This window comes from Hevea brasiliensis, chromosome 14, assembly GCF_030052815.1.
Source record: "Hevea brasiliensis isolate MT/VB/25A 57/8 chromosome 14, ASM3005281v1, whole genome shotgun sequence".
Lineage (NCBI taxonomy): Eukaryota > Viridiplantae > Streptophyta > Magnoliopsida > Malpighiales > Euphorbiaceae > Hevea > Hevea brasiliensis.
In genome coordinates this window covers 23,043,619-23,065,315 of record NC_079506.1, presented here as the reverse complement: position 1 = coordinate 23,065,315, position 21,697 = coordinate 23,043,619, and the positions used below count along the sequence as shown (strand labels likewise).

Genomic DNA, 21,697 nt, shown 5'->3' with positions numbered 1-21,697 from the left:
TTTAAATTTTAAACTAATTAAAATAACTTATAGATCCTTTCGACTCTAAATAGAATCTGATTGAGTTTACCAGGTTGAATAAAAAATTATTGGCTTTTTATATCGAATACTCGCTGCCATTTCAATTATTTGTCTACAAACTTGTAAATAATTAAAAGAATAATTCTGTTTTCATTCACATTTAATTGATTACAACTTATTCATCTTACAATGGATAAGATCTTGTCCACAAATCATTTCAATCATTTAATGTTCCCTGAAGCAATGCTGCAACCAAGTTCTTGGTCCCCTCGGACTTATCCCGTTGCAATAAATATTCTGGCGACTAAAAAGAAGCTCAAATAGGTTTTGGCCACCGTCTTGAGTGGACCAGAGTTTCGAGAGATCATCTCTGAATGATAATCCCAGTGTTCTCGGTATTGAAGTTCCGCTTGGCAGCGTCAGATCATAGGTGGCGTTTGTTACACAGTTCTTGCTGTTAGATTGGGAAATGCAAGTTAAATTTTATTTTATGAGAGGCTAATTTTTGTGCGGACTTATTGACCAGTTGTACGTCATCCTTTCCAGTAGGTTCTGGTTCTCATCAGCTGGCAGATCCTCCTGCTGCGCTTCCTCATTGGAACTCTCGTGATCCTTTTGGTGATTTTATGCTTCGCACTGTTGTGTTTAATTTTGTGATTTTGATTTTCCTCACTCACATAAAAAAAAAAAAAATTCAAAAAATGTGGCTGAACATTAAAAAATTACATGTTTGAGAAGATAACGCATAGCTGCAAAAGGAATTGCAAAATTGTGTCCAACCAAATAGGTCTCAATTGCGTATGCAAAGTGCCCATAAACTTCAACACACTACACCTATTTATTAATACTTTTCAGCTTTGTATATAACTTCAGGATTGCGAATGTCATCCTGACTTTGGATTAATCTGATCTCTAAACTGCTTGTTTGTGGATCATATCCAGATCTTTTGTAGTCATTCACAGTCCTCTGCAGTACTGCCTGCAATTATAGGTAGACATCCAACAACTAATCGTACCATTTTATGAAGCAAGATATAATTGTGTAAAATAAAACTACAAGACTTTGGATTCATTTGTTTTATGAAAAAGATATTTTCAGCATTTCTTGGTATATGGAGTGTATAGGAATTTAAGTTGAATATTTTCTGGTTAAAGGGTATACTAATTTTTTGAACTGCTGCAAATACAGAAGAGAAAGTTCCTTTAATAAAATATGCTTTAAGGGATCAAGTCCATAATTTCTTTAGCTCAAAAATAGAAATTCCATCAATCCTTTAAACATCATTTTCCGGTTCTTACTCTTCCACTGAGCATTACAGTCGGCTTTCAATCCACTGTTTTTGGAATAATCGAAATAAGAAGGCAGATATTGTAGAGCCTTAGTCTTGGATTTGTGGAGTAGATGAGTGGAAGTTGCCTGCCATGGGAGTGAGAAAGAAGAAACAGGAGATGGACAAAAGATATTGTGATGGGTCTTTTATCTTGCCAGCCATGGGAATCAAAAAGGGGAGAGTCAGAGAAGACGATAGAAGGAGGAAAACTTGTTTTGGGGTTTATTCTAATTAGAGGTCACTTTTATATGGACAATAATTCCATTTCATCTCTATATATAATGAATCTGTTAAAGAAATCCCCAATATTCTTTTTGTAAACAGTAGAGGCTCAAGTGCTAACTAAGCTAAATCTTGGGTGTTCTAGTAATTTTCCTTTGCTAAAACAGCTAATAATGTGTTCCAGAATATAATCGTATTAATTTATTGAAGCATTTTTGTAATATGCAATAGACACTGGAAGGCTTTTTATCATTCTGACTATTCTTGTACACACTTGAGAGAAAACTTGGGAAAAATAATACCTGCAGGCTTGATACTGCAAGTTCTGCTGCCCTGTCCAGGTTGTCAGGATATTTCTGGATGGAAGGAACAGAAGATGTGATAAAAAATTTAAAAAAAACATTATCATGACAAGAATGTCTCGTAACAAGTTTAAATTGAAATACAATGTTGATACATTACATTACTCCATCCAAGCAGAAGTGCAGTCATGAGATCTCCAGTTCCCTGCAAGCATGTCAGTACATACATCAATGAGCAAATTCACATAAAGAATGTAATTAAATATCATTATGATCTTCTGTATCTAATAATTTAAAAATTAAAGTCAGAAATAATTTATTGCAAAAGTTTAGTCTTTTAAAAATTTGTAGTTGTATATGAATGGATAATCATAATAAATTATTACAAAAGAAAACTGATATAACAAAGAGATGGTCCAAATAAAAAATTAAAGAAATATAATTTTAAATAGTTTTTGTGTTTTAAAAAAACTAAAAGACAACCCACGTCATACATAATTTATTTGATAGTTAATATTAAAAATGCTAAAATGATTTACATTGCATATTAAAAATGCAGTGTATTACTTCTTTTTACCATTTTAATTCTTCACAGTTATATTCTCAAAATGATTTACATTGCACATTTAACTTCAGTGAGATACTAAAATTCCATAATAAAACACTCCGCATTTAATATGTTTCAAGGAATGGAAACAGGGTCAGAGTCCTCCATTTCATCATCTTTGAACTGGTACAAATGTTCTAGTAGGCATGACAAAAACTTGTTCATAACTATGTATAATGTGCTCTTTTCAATAACCAAATGGTAAACAATTATACACATCATTGGACCAATAAAGATCTCAAAAGCCTAATTCATTATGATTATGACATATATAAATGAATGTTTGGCTAAAAAACAACCATATCAAAAAAGGGGAAAAAGAAAATGAAAATCAGACTATTTGGACTTTTCTTTTTTTAACAACATCAAAAAGCAAAACACATTCAACTAGTTAAGGGATTCAAAAGGAAAATTTGCATACCGTAAAATATGCAGGGATTTTGGGTATCACAATCTTGAATCGTTCAGGATCTTGGCCCTAGCATAGAATCGACATGAATACATTAATAAATAAAGCTCTGAATATACAAACAAGTTCAGAAAACAAACAACATATTGCAAAGGGGAAAAAACCAAAAAGTCCATTAACTAGGCATCACAAATAATTTACCAGAAAAATTTTGCATGAAATGGCAGTTCGGTCTTGAACCTGCCCTTTGGTTTGCAAACCCAAAACTCTCACCACTGTACTAGTAAAATATAAATAAAGATAACTAAGCCTTATCCCAAACTAGTTTGGGTCGGCTATATGGGTTGTTTTTTACCATTCAACTCTTTCGGAGACTAGTTCCACATCAATATTAAAAATCATAAATCTTTTACTAATAAAATATATTTCTTAAATATACACATAAGTTTTTATCAATCTGCTAAAAGGGGCATAGATTTAGATTTAGATAACTCCAAAAAAATAGCACCCACAAAGCAGCATGTTTTGGCAACTGACGTCTGATATAGTGATGATGGCATCAGCTTAGACTCTGAAGCAATGAAATGGAAACCCCAACACATACCATTAGCCTACCTTTTCCTTTTCATGACTGCCAATGAGAAGAAGATTGTCATCTATATTGATGCTGGTAATTACAACCTGAAATTCATCAAAGGTAAACATCTTGCTTTGAGATTACCAACAATCAGTGCATAGGCAAGTTTCTCATAAAAATAACATGATTAACAAAAGTAGATACAGAGCTTAAGGTTGAGTTTTGCTATAAGATGTCGATTTTATAAAGCAAAAAGCAGCTTATAAATGAATTTTTCTTGTTGCCTTCAAGAGGGAAAAAGTAAAGTATGGAGAGGCGATAACATAAGTGATCCTTGATGAGGTGAATATGCACTAATTAAGCAAATGCATACTATGCCATGAATAACCAAAACATCAAAGGAGACCAATTATAAGCCTCATGTTACCCAGACAATCAATAATAATGATTTGCAGGCAAGAAACCAAGCCCAAAAGAAGCAATTTTGAAATGTGGTAGATACTAGAATTTTGAAGTAGGTTCAAAATAAAAATATATCACAAAACCTTCGAAGGTCCAGCAGCATGAAGAATATTACAAGCTTCAAGACCATCTTTTTCAGTCACAATCCTGTAATAAGAATATTGTTAGAAGGCAAAAGATTGATTGCAATGAAAAGCAAAAGATAGAACAAGAATATAGAATCGAACAATTTTTACTCAATTCTGACAGATTTAAAATTGAAATTACCATGGTTATGAGTTCCACAGTTATTTCCGAGGATTTAACCCAAAATCGTTTAGAGTGGAGAAAGAGAATCCATATAGCAGACCCCAAATTTTTGGGATAAAGGCTTAGTTGAGTTGAGTATGAGTTTCACAGTTATATAAAAATAAAGCTTAGGCAAAATGAAGTGATGGTAAATTTTCATAGAAAAAAGGAGAGGGATGAAGCTCCTACAGAAAAGAAAAGGAAATAATAATTAACTATGTATTTTACGAAAAGAAAAGAATAAAAAAAATGAGTAGGACAAAATACTGGACGAGAACACATCATTAACATGAAATTACGCATCTGGCTCCATCCTCCTTGTATATAATATCAGCACTAGAGTTTTAATCTGCAAAATCTTCAATATGTACCACCTTCTCCTGAATTTATAAAAAATTTAGAGTCTAAAAATTATATGCAGTACACGTAGCATTAATGCTTTCTATTCATTCATTAAAGACTGCAGGTGTGATAATGGTTGAGCTTGGTTCTGATGTCCACGATGATTTAAAGGGAAAAAAATTGATGTAAACCCCTTAATCATTGAGGTTCGCCAAGTCTATAATCTCAGGGGTAATATCAAATGCCATGGGCACCATACTTGTAGTCTAATAACCGCCTCATGGGGCAGGCAACAATCAACGAACCCTGCTTCCCCCTCCCTCCCTTAGAAATAGGGGTGAGCATTCGATTCAAACTGAACCGAAACAAACCAAACCAAACTAAATTAAATCATGAAAATCGAATTACATATTTTAGAAACTGAACAGAACCAAAATGGGTAAAAAACCGAATCGAACCAAACCGCTCTATTTTGGTTCGGTACAGTTCAACCCAATCGGTTTTTATTTTTTATTATTTTTTAATTTAGACTTAATTTTCAAGTTATTTGATCTAATTTTGACCTTGATTTGAACCTAATAACCATTAATTAATAAAATTAAACAATTTATATATATATAAAAAATTACATATAATTCATAAATTCCCTATAAAAATAAATCAATTCAAAAATCAATAAAACTATTCAGTTCGATTCAGTTTAACCGATTTTTTTTTTCTCTTCAAAACCAAACCAAACCGAAAAAACTGAAATTTTTATAATATAAAACCGAACCGAACTAAATTATCTTAAAAACTAAACCGAATTACCGAATTAAGGCGGTTCGGTTCGGTTTATTCGGTTTGAATCGAATAATGCTCACCCCTACTTGGAAAGGCAAAAACAAGGGTTAACCAGCGAAAATGACTTTTAAGCATACATATAAAACTTCATTCACACATTCAACATTTATTGCTTTTTAATGCAGTTGACTGCAGATACATTGTTTTCAACATCACAAATTTCTTCCACACTATCAGAAAAGGACAAGAAAAAAGCAATCAAAATTTGCTCAACAATTGAGTTAACTAATAATCAATGAAGCTACTTATTAGGGAAAACAGATAAATAAAATAAAAGAAAAAAAAAAAAAGAAGATCACATACTGAACAAGATAAGTTTAGCACTTCACTCATATCATATCAGCAAATACCTTAACCCAGTCAAATTTTCAGCTTCAAACTGGTTGGGGGTCAACATTGAAGCCACTGGAACAACCTAAAAGTATGAAGCCCATCTGATCATGACATCAAGTTTAATTTAAAGTACTTTACCTTTCAATCAAGATGTTTCTTAATGAAACAAATTGATTTGAAGATCAAATGCAATGACAATTGTATGAGCAAGTTGTTTCATCCAAACAATCAGTTATCAGTCCAATCTGAATACCAAATATGTGGTTTTTGATGTTGCTAAATAATGAAGTTATGACTTATCAAGAGGCAAATTATGTTGTAAAAGGAGTTTAAAATTAAAATTAAATTTTAAAGCAAATGATAAACATTGATACTCAAATCCAACAAATTGGATCACAAGTTCGCATCCCTGTCAAAGACCAATAAAGAAAAAAGGAAAAAAAAAAAAAAGAAAAATCTAACAATTGGATAGCTCACCTTCTCACGATATACAGCTACTAGCTCAGGTGGTACATAAAGCTTCCCTTCATCACCCATTACTGGATCACAAACTGGACAAGCAAAGCAAAATTTTCATGAATGGACTTTTTTTTTTTGCTTTTGTTTTGAATAGCAAAGATAAAAAAAAATAAAAAACCCTCTTTGTGAAGTGCTAATGTCTGAGACATAGCAACAATCCTAACCCAAAGACGATTACAAATATATTATACTATAAAACAACAAATGTCACGCTTATGGCCTTAATTTCAATGCAATTAAGAGCTTTAACTCCTCAAAGCTGACTGGAGAACTGATTTCTCGAAAGGTAACAATGAAAGATTGCAAATCTAGTGTAACTCTACCAGATGAAATTATGAGATGTTGCTTTTTAAAAAGATCCATCAGATTAAAGAAAACATTCTTCCATATGCTCACACATATATGCACATATGTATAGATGATGCAGCAAAGCTAGATAAATCACTCACACACACACACACATGGGATAGAGAGAATTTGAGAGTGAAATCTCTGCTGAAAATTTATTAATTAAAATCTGAATTTGAAATACATATTTTGGGGATATTTATAGAGTTTTAGACTCCCAATCCTAATAGGGAAATAGCTCTACTAAATAGGAATTTAAGCTAAATACAAATACATTAGGAAAATAAAGATAAAGTAGGAAATTAATTAGTCATCGTCTAAGAAGGAAACATGATTGAGTCCTAAATAGAATAGAAAAAGCCTCAAAATTAATTCTGGAACAATTACTGCTGTTGTAGCTTGTAAACAAGGAGTCAAAGTTGACCTAGGACTACTTGAGCTAAAAAATTAATTAAAATTTGTAGCTCCCCTTACTGACCACCCAAACTTGCATCAAATTTGTGTTTTTTCTTCCGTTTTCACTCCAGAATGCTTCCTTTGTTTTCTTCTTTGAACCTTCTCCCATTTTACAATAAAATTATCACTAATACATTCCATATCAGTCTCCTCCACTTGGGAAAAACTTGACCTCGAGTTTGAGTCATTAAGAGGATACAAAGGCTAATCCATGGAGCGGTATGGATACAAATCAGCTGCATTGAAAGTTCACAAAATTCCCATGCTATCTGGCAAATCAATAACATATGCATTATCATTGATTCGTTTGACAAGTTTATAAGGTCCATATTTCTTTGGTTGGAACTTGCTATAACAACCCATGGGAAACCTTTCATGCCTAGGAACACCGTCACTTTGTCACCCACTTCAAACACTTGCTTTCGCTTGTGTTTATCAGCTGCTTCTTTGTACTTCTTGTTAGCCTCTTCTCGCTTCAGCTTTACCTCTTTGTGCACCTCAACAACTTGTTCTGCCATATGCTTGGCTGCTACACTCTTGTCATCTTCTTTAGGCAATTTGACCAAGTCAAGAGCATGTTGAGACACTTTTGTATATGCTACTGAAAATGGAGACCTTCCAATAGCGCTATTGTAGGCAAAATCAGCTTGGGACAAAGCCACATCCCATTGCTTGGATTTATCACCACAGATGCTTCAAATTAGATTTCCTAATGTGCAATTGACTACTTCGATTTGGCCATCACTTTGAGGATGTACTGTACTATTGAAATTCAAATATGATTAAAAAGTTTCCACAAGGTCCTCTAAAAGTGTCCCAAGAACTTACTATCTCGATCTGAAGTGATTGACTTAGACACCCCATGCAAACAAACCACTTCCTTTAAGAACAATTTAGCAACACAAATTGCATCGGAAGTCTTTCTACAATGAATAAAATGTGTCATCTTGGAAAATCTATCAACAACCACAAATACCAAATCCACTCCCCATTGTGTTCTTGGCAACCCCAACACAAAATCCATGGATAACTCTTCTTAAATATTTTTAGGTATAGACAAAGGCGTGTATAAACTAGTATTCTGAAATTGTCACTTAGAAGTTTGACAAGTAAAGCACTTTATAACAAATCTAGTTACATCCTTGCGCAATTGAGGCCAAAAATATCTTTCTTTTACTATTGCAATGGTCTTATCTCTTCCCAAATAGCTCGCTAGTCCCCCTCCATGCAAATCTCAGATTACCTTCTCCCGTAATGAGGATTGAGGAAGGGAAAGCTGGTTCTAATGCATCAAATATCTATTAAGCACATAAAAATTTTCATAAGGATGACATTGAGAATACTTACCCCATATTTCTCCAAAGTCCTCATCATTGGTGTAGAGTTTCTTTAGTTGCTCAAACCCTACAATCTCATGGCTCAAAGTTATCAATAATGCTCCACGTCTACTCAAATCATCCGCCACCCTATTTTGAACTCCTGATTTGTGCTTGAGCCTAAAAGGAAATCGTTGCAAGAATTGGCACCACCTTGCATGCATATCCTTGCTAATCCTCTTTTGGCTATTTAGGTACTTCAAGGCCTCGTGGTATGAATACAAAATGAACTCTTTGCCTATCAAATAATGCTCCCAAAATTTAAGAGCATGCACCACTGAATAGAACTCTTTGTCATAGGTGCTCCAATTCCTCCCAACATCACTTAGCTTTTCATTAAAATATGCCACTGGCCTTTTCTCTAGGGATAAAACCGCTCCAATCCCAACTCCATTTGCATCACAATCCACCTCAAATAGCTTTTCAAAGTCTAGTAAAGCTAGTACTAGTGTGGTGCAAAACTTTTCCTTGAGAATTGCAAAGGTATTTACGGCCTCCTCGCCCCATTGGAACTTTCCCTTCTTTAAGCACTCAGTCATTGGCGCTGCTGTGGTGTTGAAATCTTTGATAAATCGCTGATAGGATGTGGCTAACCCATGGAAACTTCAAACCTCCAAAATAGTAGTTGGGGTTGGCCACTCTTTGATTGCTTTGACCTTTGCCTCATCTACTTGTATGTCTTATGCGCTTATAACATACCCCGAGAATAGTCAAGAAACTATACTTCTTAAGGTTGATATATAGTTTATTCTCTTGCAAGGCTGATAACACCTTCCTCAAGTGCATTAAGTGACACTCTTCCGACTTACTATATATTAAAATGTCATCAAAATAAACAACCATAAAGTGTCCAATAAAAGGTTTCAATACCTGACTCATTAATCTCATGCAGGTACTAGGTGCATTTGACAACCCGAATGGCATGACAAGCCCCTCCTTTGTCTTGAATGTTGTTTTCATTTCATCACCAGGTCTTATGTGTATTTGATAGTATCCATTCTTCAAATCTAGCTTGGTGAATTATCTAACACCATGTAATTGATCTAGTATATCATCCAATCTAGGAACTGGGAATTTATAGCCCACCGTAATTTTGTTGATGCCACGGCTATCTACACAAATCCTCCAACTCTCATCCTTCTTAGGTGTTAACAATGCGGAAATAGCACATGGACTCATGCTTTCCTTGATAAGCCCTTTTCGCAAGAGCTCCTCCACTTTCTCCTCAAGTATCTTATTCTCCTTAGGACTCATGCAGGGACAGAGCCAAGGGTGGGCCAAGGGGGGCATTGGACCCCCTGATATTTTGAAAATTTTCAATGATTTAATAGTAACTTTTCAAAAAAATTTTTTTTTCTATTCTTATATTAAATTTTGATGAGTATGGGATCTTAAGGGTTTTAAAAATTTTAAGTTAGTTTAATAGTAATTTTATATAAATTTTGTTTTATAATTATAAAATGGTTATCATCATTAGTTAATCAATCCCTTCAATCAACACCTAAGTAAGTAATTTATTAACAAATCGTGTATTTTATTTAGGCCCCCCTAAACTAAAATTTTGGCTCCGTCATGCGATAGTAGTTGCTCCAAACGCTGCTCTAAATGTTGCAATGCATCGTCTCTTGGTTCAAGGGCTCTAGCTCTTCGATCATCATTGCGAGGGCCATTGTTATCATCATCGCCAGTTGCCATCCTTGATCTAATACCACCTGACCTAGCGAAGCTAGATAAATCACTCACACACACACGTAAGAGAGGAAATTTGAGAGTAAAATTTCTGCTGAAAATTTATTAATTAAAATCTGAATATGAAATACATAGTTTTAGGAGTATTTATAGAGTTTTAAGACTCTCAATCCCAATAGGGAAATAGCTCTACTAAATAGGAATTTAAACTAAATCCAAATACATTAGAAAAATAAAAATAAAGTAGGAAATTAACTAGTCCTAGCCTAACTAGTCCAAGTTGGCCTACGACTACTAGAGCTTAAAAATTAATTAAAAATCGTAGCTCCCCTTACTGACCACCCAAACTTGCCTCAGATTTGTGTCTTTTCTCCCATTTTCACTGCAGAATGCTTCCTTTGTTTTGAACCTTCTCCCATTTTCCAATAAAATTATCACTAATACATTCCATGTCAATAGACTAAGCTGTTTAAGTGAATGACAAGCTCATTAATTTTACTAGACATCAAGAAATTTGAAAAGTAAACAACAAACTAAGAACACCTCAATAATGCATTATCTACAATACCATCTTTGATCCTTGAAAGTCATTTTAACTAATCTTTAACTCTTCAAGAAAACCTCCAATGTCAATTCTAAAATCAACTATATTAGCAAAAACATGAATTTTTTTATACATTTTATTTTGTTCAAAGAATAAAACTAGTACTGCTTATTTAATCAGTTATCCATTTTCTGTCATCAAAATTATACTGCTTATGCTAATACTTTGATATTTGGTTATACACTCAAAACCTTGCATCATATAAAGGAAGGGGAAAATTATCAAAAATAAAATAGGTAGGCTAATATCTGTCCATCAATTGAGGAAAAAAAAAAAAGAAAAGAAAAAATATTTATTTAATATGTAAATAAATTCAAATTGCAAAAGTATCCAGATTTTCATTTTTTCCCCCTCTCTTGCAAGCAAGATAGAAGCAAAACTAATTGCAAAGACTTTTCCAACTTTAATTATTTACTTACCATATGTAAGTTTGGGATTTATGAAGCGAAGCTTGTTGACAACTTCCAATACAGTGTCCAAAAATGAAACTGAACCAATATAACCTGGCAAATACAACATCAAGAACTAAGCCACATTGAAATGAAACTAGAAAGTTCCCAACTAAATGATAAAGGTAAGTGCCAACTACCATGGAAAGCAAAAATAAAATCTTATCTAATTTTCCGTGTTCAAATCCCCAATCCCACTCTGCCTCCTTAGTGGCAGATTGAATAACTGCTATTCACCAAAATTGAATAGATCACAACTTGCCAACATTTTTTTTAAAGTCGACTTGATAATAGCTATTACAAAGTAAGAGAATCTCTTTCTGTGACTATCAATAAGTCAAACGAATATTTGGTATAATGGACAGAATTTTGAGAATGCTTTTAATGGTTATAAATTTTTAGATATTTTTTATTCTCTATCATGTCAATAATTTCATTTTGTAATTGAGCAGTATCCCCTTGTGCTCTTTTGTGATTTTCCATCCCTTAAAAGAAAAAAACTAAACTTAAATCAAATTTGCCATTTTGACTGCCATTAATTTTATCAATTGTGAAGTTTAATTTTACTATTTGTAAAATTTTAGCCAACAAGCTATGTGTAATCCTGCTTACACTGCATCAATATATTAGTTCAGCCATATTTGTCCCCTTCCACCACCACCACCAATTCCAATTTTCTCTTTCACACTGCACACTACCACCACTCCACAAAAAGAACATATCAATGATCAACCACTACTCCCAACAGCAATGTTATTGCATCTGAACCCACCGCCAATTAGCACCGCCACCTTCTCTCCTAGCTAACTCATATATGCCATGACTGTGGAGCCCCACCTTTCCATAAATCCAATAATCAGTTTTGAAAGCAACAAAAGGGAAAGCATGTCTACTCCAACTATGATCGACCAAAACCAAATGCCAACAGTGTTGACTGAAACCCACTCCTCAAACCTAGTACCACATACACCATATAACTATCCTCATACTTCAACAAAAGAAAACCATTTTCATTAACAACATCAGCCAAAACTAAACCAATAAATATAAGAGCCTAACAACATTCCTTGCAATTATATATCAAACAACTTTTATTTACTTAAGAGAAATTTTAAGATAAAGCTTCAGAAGAAAAAAGAAAGAAATTATAGGAGGCCGAAAGAGCAAGAAATTATAGGAGGCCAAAAGAGCAAGACAACATAATGCAGTGTTATGTATCAGACCTGCACTTAATCCAGAAAAAAAGAAAGGAAGCTTGAGACTTGGTTCAGAAAAGAAGTAGAAAGGGGGGAAAATTTAGAGAGAATATAGAGAAGAAGAGAGATAACTCTTTGTATTTGATTCTTAAATGAGAAATACAGGTGCTTTTCCTATATTTTATATGCAGTCCCCTCTTATAACTGTCACAGACACACTCAACTAATTACAATAGATCTTTAACAGTTCCATAACTACTTCCTCCCTCTCTAGTAACTCTTATATTTCCCCTCACAAATTACTAACTACTCTACTTCCTTAATCATAACATTCCCCACTCCTTGAAATCATTGTTGTCCTGAAGAATGATGAAAGAAATAACAATCAGCAAAAACATATTGCACTTATAGACCACATGCTACTACTGGGACTTGTAATGAATCTTAATGTGCAAATCTAATATCCTGCATACTGGAACTGATTCTTCATATTTGCCCTTTTTTCTGCCTTCTCCATCTTTCAAATTCATCTTCTTCAAGAATTATAGATGTAGCCCCCTTCAAGATTAATTTCTTCTTCAGCCTTCTTGATTTCTCTCATTTATCCTCCATGGAAATTAGGAAAACACAAGAATAGAACTCAAAATCAAGGTCCTCTTGCATTAGTAAGCTCAATGCATCCCCATTGATGCAAGAAATTTCAGGTTTATGGACTGTTGGTTGTGCAACTTTAATCTCCAATGCTATTTTCTGATCCAACATTTCTTTGGATTGTGCAGCTTGAATCTCTAATATTGTAATTTTCTGCTCAAACACTTCTTCCATTTCTAACTGAGACAAAATCATCCTTTGTATCATTGAACAAAGGACTTTCATTTCATATTCACCTCCTGTTTTCCCCATTGCATTATCTACTTGCCACTCATCACGCTCTTTAGTATTTTCCTCCTTAGAATGCTCAATCACACTAAATGTATTAGCAATGAAATTCTGTTGCATCTCAATAATGAAATCCTGTTCCATCTCAGTGCCCTTGCCATTCTTATTGGGGCTCTTCATCCTTTGGATGAGAATTAAAAAAGTCTTTGGGAGTAGGCAACAGTGCTCTATTCTCAGAAACCTTGTTATCAAATCTGGCCAATTCATCCTCATTGCTGCAGACTTCTTTACCCTTATCTTTTATCATAATATTCATAAAGGCTCAAAATTCCTTCCTGAAAGAATTGAGTTTCAAAGAAGTTTTCTTCACCTCCTCCTTTAGGCCCCGAGACACTTCTTGGAAATCCCTCATCTTTTCTTCCAGCTCAGCAATCCTAACCATTTCTTGACTTACTATCACAAATCTAGTCATATTTCTGACACACAAGAGCTGAAAATTAAATCAGTCTCTCCACGTACTAGATCTGAAACCCTAACAGAGTTTCAGAGCTAATAATTGGTAACAAAGAGAAAGAATAGAAGAAAAGAAAAGATTGAAGAAAGATCAAGAATAGAGAAGAATTTCAAGAAAATGATGGAAAATTTCAAGAAAAGAAGCAGAAATTTGAGGAAGAAAGAGGGGTTTCCAAAATTGAAGGAAGAAAACCTAATTTCAGGGCTCTTGGGAAAGAAAAAAAAAATAGAAAAGGAAGAAAGAAATACAGAGAGAATGAAATCTATATTTCAAGGAATAAAGAAATACAGAAAAAGAATGAAAGGAAGATAATGTGAAGGGAATTTGGATTCTCAGAAGAAAAAAAGAGCAGAAACAGGGTTCTATTGAGAAGAAGAAACAGAGCAAGAAATAGTAGAGAAGAAAAAGAAGAAATTTCTGGAAAAAAAGGGAAGAAAATTCTGGGTAAGAAGGAAGAAGAAATTGAGGAAGAAGAGGAAGAAATTTAGAGGGAAAGAAGAGAGAAAGAGAGAAGATCAGAAAGAAACCTAATTCTGGCCTGGGTGCAACTCAGATGAACCATTTTTCAGCTTAAGCCCACTCGGAACCAAGCTCTGATAGCAATTTGTTATGTATCAGACCTGCACTTAATCCAGACACAGAGAAAGGAAGCTAGAAAGAGACTTGGTTGAGAAAAAAAGTAGAAAGAGGGGAAAATTTAGAGAGAATATAGAGAAGAAGAGAGATAACTCTTTGTATTTGATTCTTGAATGAGAAATACAAGTGCTTTTTCTACATTTTATACTTAGTCCCCTCTTATAACTATCATAGACACACTCAACTAATTACAACAGATCTCTGACGGTTCTATAACTACTTCCTCCCTCTCTAGTAACTCTTATATTTCCCCTCACAACTTACTAACTACTCCACTTCCTTAATCATAACATGCAGAGGGCTTTAACAGGTTGAGCTCTGGTAACTGGTTGAGTGAGAAAATAATGAAAGATGAAAATATCAACAGTTGTGGTGGAATGGAGAACAAGTTTTAAACAATGTTATTTAGAAGATAACAAAAATTTAAGAAGTTACTATTTTACACTTGCAACCATTGAAAAGAGTAAAAGATGTATTTCTATAGATAGACCAAGATGTGTTTCTATCATTCAGGTTTCAACTACACACTGGCAGCTATCCTTAATGGCTGGCTACAATTGATATTTGATAGAGTTAAAAAAGGTGGCCACCATAGTCTTGGCATTAATGATGGGAATAAATGTTTATATAGTATTTTAAGTTTTATTTATAGAAAGAGGAAAAGGGGAACAGTCTCATTTACAAATTATATGTTTTATTGTTAAGGAACAAATCAGACTCTAATCAGTTTACTGAATATGACAGAAGTTTATTCTATGAAGTCCACCATATTTAAATCAGCAATCAAGCTTCATCTTTAAAAAGTGCCATACTATTGGAATATAAGTGTAGAGATGTTATATTACAGGTGAGATGAATCCATAAAAGAAGACATGAGAAAATATAATTCAAGCTTGATAAATCATACAAGATTTTTTTACTTTAATTGGCTGAGAACATGAATTTAAAATTTAGAGGATACATGCAGACATACAATCATTTCCAAAATGTTATTTTGGACATCAGAGTTAAAAGGTATATTTCAAAAATTGAGATAATCATCTCTTACACTAATTGTTTCAACAAAAGCTTGAATACTTGAAAGACCAAGAAATGCTCCTGCCACTTAATGACTTTAACTATTGGCTGATACATAATATATCAGAATACATGACAGAAATTTGATCTGGTGATCCAAGATTTTCCAATTTTCCGACAAATGATGTAGAATCTAAAATCACAGGTGTAAATGACTGGCGGAAATGGCCATTTCACGAAAAGAAACTTCATTTCTTTTTTTTTTTTTATAATGTCATAAACTCTTTCTTTTTCCTTTCTTTCTTTCTTTCATTCTTTCTTAACTCACATCAAAACTCTCAATTGAGAGAGACATAGACCCATTATGGCACAGGAGAGAAATCTCTTAAAAATTAGAAACAAGCAGAGCAATAAATGTAATATACCTGTTAACAAATGAGTATAATACAGCAAGTCATTTGTTTCAAGGCCTTCTATTAAATCCCATAGTTGCTGTCCATTCAAAACTTGGCCTTTAAAGGAAGGATATCCTGCTCAATTTACAGATTGATCAAACATAAACCGACATATGTTTTCGCCATCAAATCATGCCTGAAGTTATACAGACTGACAAATGACATTGCACCATATATCAGGCTTCAGAGTCCTGAGACTGTTTGAGTGAAGTAGTATAAGCTGCTTGCCTGTGTGATTTGAGAATTGTACTGAATGGATTGGATCAACATCAAAGCCAAGTATTTCAAGAGGAAAGACAGCCGATTTATTTCCAACATATCCCTGAAAGAGAAATAGATGATATGGATATTCTAGAATCATAGCGATAGAGCTGACTGATATAGCATGGACTCTACATAACTGAATTCTTCTACTTTGAATGGAGAACCAATGACATGTAGAGCATGAGAGAAACGGTTTCCCTTATGTCTGTTATGAAGGAGAAATTTCAAAATACTGTTGAAAATCAATGTAGGCTCATGATGTTAGCAATATTAAATAAATGCTATTTAAAATTTCATGTTATAGTTATTAAGAGCTTATTGGTTTTACATTCCAAAAACTGTATTTTTCATAAAGAATTCAACTGCATTAAAATTGAGTTATTTATATAGACTAAGATTCTAATAATGCATTTAACAAAAATTTTTTTTGTATTGTGAAATCAGAATTTCAATTAGGCATTAGGGTTACTTATGGATATTCTGAAAGAATGTCAATCATTTTTTCTCAGCATTTACAGCATCTCCTTTTTTTAACCCAAGGAAGTTTAAACTTTATCCATATTTAGCCTGATTTCATTATTTTCAAAAGAATCATTTACTCGATTTTCCTAATCTTTTTAGTTATTTATTTATTTTGTCTTTGTTAAAAGAAAATTTCACTATAAAGAGTATGCAGATGAATAGTTACAAAAAGAAACAGAATAGGGCATCATCCTAATAGATTTCCTTCTTACAAATTTAAACAAAAATTTCCATTGTTTGATTCAGGGTGGATATGTCAAGATCTCAATCAAGTTAGGTGCATTAAGGATAAAGAAGGAAAAGTGTTGGTGAAAGATGAGGACATTAAAGAAAGATGGAGAAATTATTTTAATGATCTCTTTAATAATAGTCAAAATGGAAATAGCGTGAATATAGATTTTAGAACAATAGAAAAGAATGTAAATTATACTAGAAGGATTAGATCTTTAGAAGTAAAGGAAGCACTTAAGAGAATGAAAGTGGGTAAAGCCTGTGGACCCGATGAAATTCCAATTGAAGTGTGGAAGTATTTGGGAGATATGGGAGTGGCATGGTTAACTAAATTATTTAATAAGATTCTAAACTCAAAGAAAATGCCTGATGAATGGAGGAAGAGTATTTTAGTACCTATTTTTAAAAATAAGGGAGACATACAGAGTTGCTCAAACTATAGGAGAATTAAACTCATGAGCCATACTATGAAGTTGTGCGAGAGAGTTGTGGAGCATCGACTACGTCATGATACTTCTATCTTTCTCAATCAATTTGGTTTCATGCCCGGTCGTTCAACTATGGAAGCGATCTTTCTCATTAAAAACTTGATGGAAAAATATAGAGATGTGAAGAAAGATCTACATATGGTTTTTATTGATTTGGAGAAGGCTTATAATAGTGTTCCAAGAGAGGTCTTATGGAATGTGTTAGAACAAAAGAGGGTATCTATTAGGTACATACAAGTATTGAAAGATATGTATGAAGGAGCAACTACTATTGTGCGCACAGTGAAAGGGGACACAAGAAATTTTCCGATCTCAATTGGATTACACCAAGGATCAGCCACAAGCCCTTACCTTTTTACATTAGTTTTAGATGAACTGACGAAACATATACAAGAGAGTATTCCTTGGTGCATGATGTTTGCGGATGATATTGTTCTAATAGATGAGACACGAGAATGAGTCAATAGGAAGCTAGAACTTTGGAGAAGTACTCTAGAGTCAAAGGGTTTTAAGTTAAGTAGAACGAAGACAGAATACATGCATTGCAAGTTCAGTGAAGGAAAAACAGGTTATAGGGAAGGAGTTATATTGAATGGAGTGTTACAGTTCACAAGAAATCACTTTAAATATCTAGGCTCGATCCTTCAAGTAGATAGGGATGTGAGGAGTATGTTAGTCATAGGATTAAAGCCGGATGGTTGAAGTGGAGACGCGTGCCAGGAGTTTTATGTGATCGTAAGATTCCCAATAAATTAAAAGGAAAATTTTACCGTCTGCCACCATACGACCGGCTATGTTATATGGTAGTGAGTGTTGGGCACTGAAAGAGTCGTATGCATCTAAGTTAAGAGTTGCAGAGATGAGAATGTTAAGGTGGATGAGTGACCATACTAGACTAGATAAAATCCGTAATGAAAGTATTAGAGAAAAGGTAGGAGTGGTGCCAATTGAAGATAAGTTGAGAGAATGGAGATTAAGGTGGTTTGGTCATGTGAAGCGTAGACATACGGAGGCTCCAGTTAGACAAGTAGAGCACATTAAGTTAGAGGATAGAAAGAAAAAAAGAGGTAGACCTAAATTGACTTGGAGGAGAGTAGTACAACATGACTTAGAAGTATTACACATTTCTAAGGATTTAACCCAAAATCGTTCAGAGTGGAAAAAGCGAATCCATATAGCCGACCCCAAATTTTTGGGATAAAGGCTTAGTAGAGTTGAGTTGATTCAGGGTGGATATGTTTTGTAATAATCTTAATCCAACCAAACCAATTTTCAAGCTGAACATATTTTGATACCTAAACCAACCTAAACATTATTAAAACCAAGATATTGGAATTGGATTGAGGCAGTTTGGACAGTTTGATTAATTTTGATCAGATGTTCACCTTAACTATGGAAACTGAAATAACGTGTATCTGCTTAGATAAATAACATCATATATCCTAATAGATGGATATTATGCCAGCCATAAAACTATAATCTTGAAGGACAATGTCCTCTTGGTTCCAAAAGGGAGGTTCTACTTGATAACATATCTAGATAAACAAGACTTTTGAACACAGAGAAATTGAAGGAGAAAAAAGAAAGAAAAAGAAGAAGAAGAAGAAGAAGAAGAAGAAGGAAAAATGCATTGCAGCCAACTCCAGATTTACCATTTGCATGCCCTTCCCTTTAGGAGTTGAATACTTTGTAGAAATGTTTGCAATTGTCCCACCAAGATTATCCTTTTCCACTCTCTAAGATTTTTTTTAGCAGAGTACATATCCAGATGAGAAAGTAACAAAGCAAAATATCAAGTGATATTGGAGAGACAGACATTTCTTTATTTAATTGGTATTTACATCAGTTTATGGTTTTAGAATAATTTGGATGAGTTTGCAGCACAAGCACCAGTGGAATAAGGACACACAAAAAAGAAAAAAAAGAAAAAAAAGGAAAAAAAAGAAAAACAACTACCAGTTCATTTACATAGAAAGCATGTTGAATGGTTAAGCCACCACACAGCTGAAAGCAGCAAATCAAACAAAGTTCAAAACCACAACAAAGAGGAAATATGAAGAATAATTTATCCATATCGAAACATTTTGCGCATTTTGCGCAGATTATTACTTGTGGACATATTTCTACCTTTCCTGGTTTGAAGGAACACCTAGCTCTTTCGATCTTATCATCCTCCAGCAATTATTGCAAAAGGAGAATCTAATAAAATTGGTTAAACAGGAATGTCAAAGCAAAGCACAGATTGTCAAGACAATTATGAATTATAATTCCACCTTTACAAACCTTTTTTTTCCCTTTATAATTCAATTATCTCATTTTTCTGTAAATAGTATTTGAATTAAAACTTTTTGTCACCACTCAAATACAAAAATTTTCATTCACTCATTTATCTTATCTTAGTTTATACTAAATCACTCAAAAATACAGCCAAGATTCACATAATTATATGCAATTTGTTAAAACAATCACAGTGGGAAGATATACCATGCACAATCAATGTAAACATAACATTTAATTACTTCTGATTCAATAGAAGCTTTCACAAACAATTAGATTACCAACCGCAAAGCCAATAAGTTCACAAAAAAAGTAAACTCGCAATTCATTTTTCTACAGAACAAAAAAGGATGGAAAAGAAATTGAAAAACACCGAAAATCAAAGCTTAAAATTAGATAGAGAGAGCAAATACATGAACAGTGTGAGACTGAATGCTGAGAACCCGACCAGTTTCCGATGGAAGAACCAGCGACAAGATTGGAGGCGCCATTTCCGACTTTATCAAGCGATCTTCAAAATCCAATACAAGAACACAAAAAAGCAATTAAAAAAAAAAGAAGAGGAAAAAACTGCAAATTTAGCTAAAAACTGAAAAAGAAAATCAAAATTAAGCGAGAAAGAAAGAAATTTCTGGAGCAAAATCAATTTACCTGGAAATGTGAGTACGAAAATTCTTCCAGCTGAGAACTGTTAACGGACAAAGACCTTAGCATTAAATAAGAGTAACCAAAGACTGAGTCACGAATCGAACGAGACAAGAGAGTGGCTATTTGTACAAGAGATTGCAGTGACGTTGACCTATAATGAAATTACAAAAACGGAAGCGATGTGAGGTGGGTTTTAAGCGATGACGGTGGGTAATTATGTGGCGAAGGCGAGGGCAGTTTGGAGAATTAGATGCATGAGCGCATACAAACAGTGTGTAAAAATGTGAAACTGACTTCTCATTGAGATAATTAGTACATACGCTATGTTAGAATTTTTTTTTTTAAAAAAAAAAAATTTGTCAGCATTTTTAAAAGGCCTCAAACATTAAAAATGTTGAAAATATTTTTATCCATAAAATAAATAGAGCCTAGCTAACGTTATTATTTAGGAAAAATTATTTGTCCTTTCTCAATTAGGGTTATAGTGAATTTTGTGACAAAATGTTACTTTTTATTTTTAAATCTTTAGTAATTGAAAATTTGGGCTTTTTTCCCAAATGGTGTGGTGTAGGAAAAAAATTACTCAAAAGGGTATTTAAAAAATATTTACCAAAATCAGGTGAGCTTGTTAACGTAGAGAAAAGAAAGAACTGATTGCTAATCATATAAGGTTCTAATAAATAAAAAATTAAAAAAATAATTTTTACTGAAATTGATAAAAAAAAAATAGTTAAACGCTACTGTATGTAGTAGCTAGTTATTGGAGGCAACCCTACGTAGTGTTTAACTTTCTTTTTTATTCTCCCACATGCACCCACACACAAAAAAAAAAATTATTTTTTATGCTAATTGTTATACTTTTATATATTTACCTCCACCCACATAATTATTGGCTAAATAATTGTTTAATTTAAAAAATAATAACTATAGAATATAAAAAATTGAAAATAAAAATATTATTTATATGTAAAAGTTTATTAATATTTATTGTGTACTATAGTCAATGAATTATATTAAATATTTTATAAATATTTGAAAATTGATATTATTTAGTATTTATTAATTTAATAAAATATTAAATTATGATAACTATTATTAATATAAATGAATAAAAAAAGATATGAATAAACAATTGTTAAAGTAAATTAATTAAAAATAAATGAAATGATTTATACATATTAAATTAATATTTATGAAATATAAAATTAAAAATTAAAATATATAAAATAATCATGTATAAATTTTTAAATATAATTTCAATATTTAATAACATAAAATTTTGTTCATTAGTTTATAACAAATAGTCTTTAATAATTATTAATTAACGAATTATATAAGAGGAAAAAAATTAATAATTATTTAATAAAATATAAATAAAATAAATAAATATTT

The 21,697-nt window shown here is 32.9% G+C and overlaps 1 protein-coding gene across 3 annotated transcripts; it reads right to left on the bottom strand.

Moving 5' to 3' along the window:
* Positions 1-714: 714 nt before the first annotated feature.
* Positions 715-20,469, bottom strand: LOC110647661 (pyridoxal kinase). 3 transcript variants are annotated; one of them, XM_058133676.1, is made up of 13 exons: positions 20,309-20,469; positions 20,071-20,168; positions 16,104-16,197; positions 15,846-15,950; positions 11,149-11,232; positions 6,215-6,288; positions 5,755-5,819; positions 4,015-4,078; positions 3,508-3,573; positions 2,905-2,961; positions 2,032-2,081; positions 1,877-1,930; positions 715-1,000 (listed from the first exon to the last, which is right to left on the bottom strand). In XM_058133676.1, exons 2-13 carry the CDS (start codon positions 20,146-20,148, stop codon positions 979-981), a joined length of 813 nt encoding a protein of 270 aa, XP_057989659.1. In that variant the 5' UTR covers positions 20,149-20,168; positions 20,309-20,469; the 3' UTR covers positions 715-978. The 3 variants fall into 3 exon arrangements, with proteins under 3 accessions (XP_057989659.1, XP_021657301.2, XP_021657302.2); XM_021801609.2 differs by having other exon boundaries at positions 2,037-2,081; positions 20,309-20,468; XM_021801610.2 differs by lacking the exon at positions 11,149-11,232 and having other exon boundaries at positions 2,037-2,081.
* Positions 20,470-21,697: the final 1,228 nt, after the last annotated feature.